General features: G+C 40.6%; 1 protein-coding gene across 3 annotated transcripts in view; it reads left to right on the top strand.

The window, feature by feature from the left end:
- senp6a (SUMO specific peptidase 6a) overlaps nt 1-8032 on the top strand; it is a 32567-nt gene extending 24535 nt beyond the window's left edge. For all 3 annotated transcript variants that reach the window (XM_049589343.1, XM_049589345.1, XM_049589346.1), the window contains 11 exons: nt 607-800; nt 1139-1344; nt 2273-2389; nt 2496-2618; nt 2719-2811; nt 2899-3248; nt 4624-4712; nt 4833-4921; nt 5068-5136; nt 5652-5802; nt 6488-8032. In XM_049589343.1, the coding sequence (XP_049445300.1) occupies nt 607-800; nt 1139-1344; nt 2273-2389; nt 2496-2618; nt 2719-2811; nt 2899-3248; nt 4624-4712; nt 4833-4921; nt 5068-5136; nt 5652-5802; nt 6488-6724 (1718 nt within the window). In that variant the 3' untranslated portion in view covers nt 6725-8032. The remainder of the gene's footprint in view (nt 1-606; nt 801-1138; nt 1345-2272; nt 2390-2495; nt 2619-2718; nt 2812-2898; nt 3249-4623; nt 4713-4832; nt 4922-5067; nt 5137-5651; nt 5803-6487) is intronic.
- Nucleotides 8033-8639: the final 607 nt, after the last annotated feature.

Genomic DNA, 8639 nt, shown 5'->3' on the forward strand with positions numbered 1-8639 from the left:
AATAAAAAAAGACTGACTCATTAAATCCCATGAATCATTTCATTCAAATTGAGAACTGTGTTTTAGGATTTTTTTAGGGTGATGACATCATACAAAAAAAACTCACTAAATGTTTTATTTAGTCCTTTTTTGTGCTGCAGATCCTGTTCACAGTTACAGAGCAGGTTTAGTTTAATATTCATCCTTTCTGATTCACTGAACATAAGCAGACATCATGTCCTGTACTGTTAATATCCTGCTCACATTGTTCGTATTCTGCCAACTTCATCTCACAGTCCGAAATAGCTGCAGTATATTAAAGCAGAAATGGTCTATGAAAATAGATGTAGGATTAAGGATATAATGTATATAGAGAGAGATTTTATAGAGATTACTCAAGGAAAATCAAAGCAAACACGATGCAACTGGAGTGTTACAGCAAAGAGTTTGAATACCTATACAAAGATGAGATTTCAGCTCTATTTTTATTGTTTTGTCGTAAGGGGTTATTTTATAAAGAATTAATTGCCAAAAACGTAATGCATGTTAAGTTATAGCACAATTAAGTGTGCAAATTAAATCCTTCTTATTAATAACTCTTCCACTTCATCTGTTCTGTGCTGTTAGAGTCGGATGAGAAGTTCATTGTCTTGATCTTCGAGAACGGCCTGGCGATGAAGGAGCAGATGATCCTCGAGGACATCCTGGGGGAGATCGGCAGGACCAACAACCTCAGCAACTTCCCCACCAAGCTGTCCTTCGAGGAGGCCAACATCCGACTGGTCAACTACAACAAGGCCTCCAAAGAGAAGGAGGAGAAGGTGAGTGGAAGCACTGGTCCATGTTGAGTCAGCGGCACTTATCAGTAGGGCTGCAACAAATGATCAGTTTATTGTTATTATTTTTTTATGTTTCTTGTTCTGTTGACCAACAGTCAAAAATCCATACATTTGTGTTGGTTTTTATTTGACTGTCTCAATAAAGGGCTTCTGAATTTAATCATTTTTATATGTCAAACTGGTGACTGGTAAAATTAAATTAAAATCTGCATGAATTAAAAATTATTTTCAATCATATATCAATCAACACATCCCTTGAGTGACTGTTTCTTGCAGTTTTTATTTTCTTGCTCTTCACAAACACCTGTCCGTCTTTGCAGGAGAAGCCGATACAAACCCAACCCAAAATCACCCAAGGCTCCACGGTTACCAAGGTCACTCAGGTCACGCAGGTCACCCCGGTGACCCCGGTCACTATGCCCATACGCACACGGATGGCCACCCGTCAACACACCAGCACCTACTATGAAGATGAGGATGAGGACATGACTGACCTCCAGCCTACCTTCTCTGGACCAGTCATCAAGTGAGTGACTCTTTAGTTGCCTGTTAGGCTGATAAATATTTCTGTGTTACCCAAGGTACCTTTACCAAAGCGATTTTTGTTTGGGCACTTTATTTTGAGAAATGTATACACGCTTTAAAAAAAAAAAGAAGCAGGTTGAGTCCCTAAATGATAAATGTTATTTAGTATAATATTTGAATGCCTCTCTCTGCCAGTATGAGGACATTTGCTTTAGTTGTTTACTGTTAAAATTAAAGGAGCTATATGTAAGAAATCTAAAGCAAATAGTCGTAAAATCCTCCTAATATGTCACAGAGACTAAGGAATAATGTTCATATAACATACTGATCTCACCGACAACAATAGTACAGCCAGAATATTCGCATTTAAAAAACATTTTTACAGTCTGCAAATCATGTTTATGTTTTGAATTTGTGTTTTGGCCTGTTGCGCCACCCACCGCCATCTACCAGTCACACAGTCAGTAGAGTCTCAGCATCAGTTACAGTTACGACTGAGCTACAAGCATGGCAAGCAGCGTTAGCAGTGTCCCGGTACATAGCATTAGCATCCGGCTCCTCCTCCGCTGTATCTCGGCAGCAGCGTTAGCAGCAGAGAAGCCAGACTTGCTCAAACGGTCCGCTGGAATCAAGATCATTCAAATTGAGAACAAATCAGTCTCCAGCGTCCTGCTGTCCGGCAACCTGGAATCTGTGGGGGAGGGGGGGCGGACACGACTCACGGCAGTATTTTGAATTTGAGTGCAGTAACCGTTTTGGCCACATCCTTACATACAGCGCCTTTAAGGGATTGTGTACACATTTCATTTATACATTTATGGCTCGTCTCCAGCGGCCTGCAGGACACAGCGACATCCAGTGGACATTAGCAGTAATGCTGCTGATGTTATGGTCCCAGTATAACAGTGTTGTTGGTGTGTGTCTTCCAGGTTAATGGTGTACCCTCCTCCTCCAGCCAAAGGTGGCATATCAGTCACTAATGAAGACCTCCACTGCCTTAATGATGGAGAATTCCTAAACGACGTTATTATAGACTTTTATTTAAAGTAAGTACTTGGGTCGTATAAAACAGATAAGCTTCCACACAATAAAACTAAAAATGTTGCTGTTTTTCATAATAAAGTGAGCTTTTTATTTGTCTTTCTACGTTAGATATTTAGTTTTAGAGAAATTGAAAAAAGAGGATGCACAAAGAATCCACGTGTTCAGCTCCTTCTTCTATAAGAGACTAAACCAGAGAGAGAGGAGGAATGCTCCAGACACAACAAACCTGCCGTGAGTATCCTACCGTATCAACAGGGAATGTTTTAACACCAAACTATTTTCTTATTTTTGTTGATTCTAAATGTTAAAACTTTTGGTTTCGATTTTCTAGAATCCAGAAAAGGAAGCACAACAGGGTGAAGACATGGACTCGGCATGTGGATCTGTTCCAGAAGGATTTCATTTTTGTTCCCATCAACGAGTCGTAAGTCTTCAGTTTGACAAATCACAGAACTTGAATTCTGTCCCGCTCTTTAACTGCAGTACTATAACTACCTTCTTGCTTTGTCAGAGCTCACTGGTACCTGGCAGTCATCTGCTTCCCAGGCCTCAAGGGTCCGGTGTACGAGCAGAACCCGTTGTACCAAGGCAACGCGCCTGGTCCAGTCTCCGCCTCGGCTGCAGACGCCCCGTCAGAGGAGAACATCCCAGACCATTGTCGTCCTCTGTCCCCAGACAGAGACGGGCTGGATAGCTCCTCAGAGAACCCATCCCCCGATGTCCCTGAGGCGCACGCTGAAGGTCAGACTGAAGGTGAAACCGCCAAGGAGCATGCAGCCGTCACAGAGGGGGGAACAGAGCCTGCCAGCACCCCTGCAGCGTCAGGCAACGGCCAGCCTGACGTAGAGCAACAGTACACAAGTGAGATACCGTCTGAATTTAGAATTTCTAACTGCCATAGTGAAAAGAATACTTAGGATTTTTTTTACAATTTTTGACGTGGGGTTGTATGAGAAACCTATTAATAGTCAGTGTATTATGTACAGTAGATGTCAGTCGGCATGTGGCCAGTTTAAAGGAGCAGGCATGAGTGCACCACCAAAACAAAGCAACATACTGCTTTGGGCAGCAGCAAAACATATTTTAGTCACCAAAAAAAGTCCCACCAAAAAAAAAAAAAAATCAGTATCAATATTAGTGTACACTACTGAGAGTATTTTTTACCACGGAAGCAGACAGCCTGTTTCAACGGAGTAGCCATTAATGGGTACGGGTTCTCCATTTAAGCTCTTGTCAAAGCCACCAGACTCCATTTACAAAAGTAGTCATTTTAGCTTGGTGAGCACAGGAGCTGCGGGTCTGCTGCTGTCTTGATCTGTTCGTTTTTTTGTGTTGTTGTGTGACTTTGGTGAAAGTAACTTTTTTAAACTCAGAAACTCAAAGTCACAGGTAAACACAAACATACAAACTGATCGAGGCAGCGGCACACCAGCAACGCCTGTGTTCAGTGACGTTAAATCAGTGTTTTACTCAGTGGAGTCTGGCTTTGAAGAGAGGGATATCACAGCCTCAGTTCCCTGTTGGAAATTGTTGTCTGATGGTAAGGTAAAGCAGTGAAAATATTCTTATGTTCACAGCAGTACATTGATTAGCTTCTGTGGCGGCACTCTAGCCTGCTTCCCCAAAGTGGAGGTGTGCAGACAGATAAACTGTACGCAATACACGGACTATAGACAAGTACCATATTTCAACCCGACGTCAGAAGAGCCGAACTATCCCTTTAAGTGCTTGGTGTAAAAACTTATTACTTATTTGACCGGTTGTCCATAACATCGAGTATCATCTACAAATGCATAATGACATTTTAGAAAATGGGAAAAGCTGGTTTGTTTGATTTATGCTTGCAGAACAAATCACCTAAATTAGACTCTACTGAAAAATGGGAAAACTTTTAAAGTGAAAGCTGTGAAATGTTTCTATGCTGCAGTAATCAGAATTATTTTCACCAGGTATCAGACACTCAGAGTTCAATGTTTAAACCAGCTTTTTCTGGTATAGGTTTGACTTTTACATTCATCTTGACAGAATCTGAATTTCTGCTGTTTTTTTTTCCTCAGGAGAGTCAGTTTCATTTCCTCCATTCAGAAACTCTGACTTTGGTTTAATCTGATACCAAGACTCAATTAAAATGTCTGATAAACATTGAATGCTTTTAGGTATGCAGTTACACATTAAACGGTTTTTATTTTTTTTAACAGATTAATGTTTTTCTTTTGTTTGTGATTGGCTTTTGTAGGTGAGTTGCAAAGAATCAGTGTTTGCTACGGTTCAGGAAAAGGAGATGACGACACCTACACCTTCTCTGATGACCAAAGCTCTTGTCAGGTACCCAACTGTCTTTACTTCTTAGATGTACAGTCTGTTGATCATCAGTTAGTGAAGGAATGGAAGAAGTAGTTTTAAATCATAGTTAAAATCAGTTGATGTTGTTGTCTGTGTCTCCAGGATGAGTGCAGTGAGGATGGGACTCTGGCTGACGACACACTCAGCTCCGACGCCTCCGGTTTGGCCTCCAGACTAAACCTCTGCAGACAGTGAGTAGATGCACTTCTGCCTTTTCACCAGCAGGTGGCACTGCCGCTCTGCTGCAGCAAACAGCACAGTGAGCGGGTGAAGATGTTGATATGAGATCTAATGCGATGGTGGATTGTTGACTTTTCTTTTGTATTTTTTGCTTCAGGCCTTGTATCCTCATCATGGACTCACTGCGTGGTCCGGCCAGGTCGACCGTGGTGAAAACTCTGAGAGAGTGAGTGTCAGCTGCTGCACCTGATCACATTTTAATTGTTTAAGTTTAATAGAGCTGTAGTTCCCAACCTTTTTGACTTGACAAACAAAGCATGCCTCCCTGAAGGGATAAAACTATCCAGTATCCCGTAGGAAAATAGCAATTGTTGTAACAAGGACTGAAATATATGCATAATTTGGTGTAGTAGACAATGTTATTTGATTCTTTGGCAACTCATACAGGGTTCAAGTTGTAGCCAACAGCTAACTCACTGACTTAATTACAACATTGTATTTTGTGACTACATCATTATGGAAACTGTGGTTCCAAAGTTAGGAGCATATTTTCCCCCAAATGGGAGTAAGACAAAGAATAAACAAAGAAACAAACAGTATTTTGGGGTATTTCTAAGACTTGTCTGAAAGGAGTGTGGAGAGTTTAACAAAACTAACAACTTAATTTTGGTAAATGAGTATTTTTTTTAATAGGAAAACCAACACTGCTGGTGACTGAGACTGAGTGTGCATTTGTTTTAGGTACCTAGAGGTGGAGTGGGAGGTGCGTAAAGGGACTCAGAGGAGTTTTGGGAAGGATGTGATGAAGGGCTCCAGCCCACGTGTGCCTCAGCAGGATAACTTCAGCGACTGTGGAGTTTACGTCCTGCAGTATGTGGAGAGCTTCTTCGAGGTGAGAGGAGGAAGCTAAACACTTTGTCCTTTATTAAACATCCTCCCACCCTAAACTTCAACTTTAACTTTTTATTAGGACTTGATTTTAATTGCTGAGTTTACATTTCCTTGCTTTTACTACTTTCTCTGGTGCCTTGTTTTCCAGTTCATTTCACTCCTCTTGTAATCAAGATCCAATTTATTCATGTTAATTTTTTTTTTTTAAGCAACTCATGGCTCATTTATGTGTGTTTTGTAGTTTTGTTTTGTTTTTTTTTTGTTTGTTTTTTTTACCACAGTAGAGGTCTACGGCACAGAGGACAAATATATATCATGCTCTGACACACGATAATTGTTAGTAGGGGTGGGCGATATATCAATTGTACTCAATGTATTGCAGCTTGTTCCACGTGGGATGTATAAAATGACCATATCACAATATCCATTATAAATTGTCATGTCATTTTTAAAACCAAATATTGTGACAATATTAAAGGCCATATAACCCAGCCCTACTTGTTAGTTGATACATTCACTGTTGGTTTGAGTCTTTTCATAGGGTTTGTTGATAATAAGAAAACTATAGAATATCACTGGATTTATTCTTAAATATTGGCCATGTGGATCCATCCCATCCTAGTTTGATTAGAAAATTAAAGAAAATGCTTGTGAAATAATCCATTTTCTTTTGTCTCTTTATACAGAATCCAATTCCCAGCTTTCATCTGCCTGTGAACTTATCCGAGTGGTTTCCTCAGCAACGTATGAAGACGAAGCGCGAGGAGATCAAGGAGCTGATCCTGAAGATCCAAGAGCAACAAGAACTGGACAAGAAGGAGCCGGAGCAGGTCGAGGCTTCGCCCAGCTCTCCTGGGGAGCCTGAGATTGAAGAGACTTCTGGCTCGACGGATCGACCGTTGAACCTACCCATTAGCCCCTGAGAGGAGTTCACCCTCCTCCTCCTTCTCCTCCTCCTCCTCCTCCTCCCCTCCCCGTCACTCCCAGGCCCAGCGGGGGGGCCGAACCTGATTGTACGCTGCTGGTCTCACTTCAACGTGTCTGAAATGGTCCTTAACTCCCTCCATTAACCACAGACATTAAACACACCTTTAAATTTGTATTAAATAAAACATGAACTGTAAATATGCTGGAGTTTTTCCGCTGCCTTTGTAATTTACTGTTTTATGACTCAGTCATGAAGTGGCCCATTAAGTTATGTTTTCATAGATGTTCTTCTCTCCAGGAGGATCTGTGCAGAAGATACTGTTGGTCTCTTGCATCATTATTTTTTATGCTTTCTAGTTGTGTAGAGGAAGACGACAACAATTACAAAAAACATAGAGGAAGTTGCTGTTATTTGTAAGTTAACAATCCACCCGTCACATAAAAAAGAAACTGTTTTCAGAAAGTTGACGAGTCACATGCGTAGTTCAGTGCTTGTTGTGTCTCTTCGATGTGGAGTGGATGAATTTTCAGCATTAAAAGCAACTCTAGATGCAAGAGCACTTCCTTTGCCTTAGCTGTTTATTTGTCCTGTGTGCCATCAGAAAGTTTTGACTGGAACTAAAATGGTATTTTCTGTGTGAGTGTGTTTGTGTGTGCTGCTTCTTGATCATGTTGTAAAATGCTGCACAGATCTAGAAAAGTCTTGAATGCAATCATTATTTCCAGGTCCTAAGACATTTCAAAAGTACACAGTTCTACCAATCACCACAAAAAATGTTGGCATTATATTCTGCAAAACATGGATACCTTACATCTGTGTGTTTCGTGTTTGTTTCAACAACACTGTGGTTTCATTGGGTAAGATTAAGGCACAACAACCACTTGGTTATGGGTCAGAAAATATCATGTTTTAGCTTAAAATATGTGGCATAATTCTGGCTGTAAAAGCAGCAATGTCTCACCAAAAAACAACTGCTATTTATGCCACTCTCCCAGCTGGAAACACAGTGACAGGTCGCTAAAAAACACCCATGTTTGGTGGCTGTTAAGTCGCCGGACAAATAGCATCTGGTGGCCAAAACCTAACCAGTTTTGTTGTCTGTTGGTCTCGTAAAGTGGTCTGCAGCTTGGCAGGCATCTGGCCTCTACCTCCACATCACAAAATCGGCTCATATACACATGTGACACGTGAAAATGTAACATATTAATGGTTTGCAGAAATGTACAATGCTAATGTCTTCTTGTGGTGACTGGGCTGATGAATTTTCTTTAAGAAAGAATTAAAAGTGGAACCATCAAATCTATTTTCACATAGAAATTGCTTTGAAAAGTCCCTCACATGGGAGAAGAATTCATTTTTCGAGTATACAAGACAATACAGTACATGTTTGTACTGTACAGTATTGCAGTGTTTTGTCCCATATACTCACTGGAGTACCAAAAGTGTATTAATCCGCCATTGAAAATAGTCCTCAACCAAAGCAATACGTCCTCCTGTTTGATAAAGACTGCAGTGACCAGCTGTTTCAGGAAAATGCTGAGACTATTTTTAAAAATGAAACCATATATTTGTGTTTTTAGATGTACATGTGTTAGCAGTGGCCTTGGAGCTGAGAGCCACAGACAGGAAGATGGATATTACTGAGAGATGGACTAACACGTTGCTTTTAGGCTTTTTTTAAATGTGATTTGTTGCCAAATATAAATATAGAATATAAAGATTAGGAAACACATTAAAGTATCCCTAAACAGTCAAAAAACTAAGTGTGAACATTATCTCAGCAGGGCCTCAAACTCTCCTAGGTCACTTATTTTGAAAACTAGCATCAGTTTAATGACTAAATGTAAATGCAGACTGGTGCTGCTGTCTCAGGTGGTCTGTTATGAAATGCTGCTCTCAGCTTTCAGTCT

Source organism: Epinephelus fuscoguttatus, linkage group LG11 (genome assembly GCF_011397635.1).
Source record: "Epinephelus fuscoguttatus linkage group LG11, E.fuscoguttatus.final_Chr_v1".
Taxonomy (NCBI): Eukaryota; Metazoa; Chordata; class Actinopteri; order Perciformes; family Serranidae; genus Epinephelus; species Epinephelus fuscoguttatus.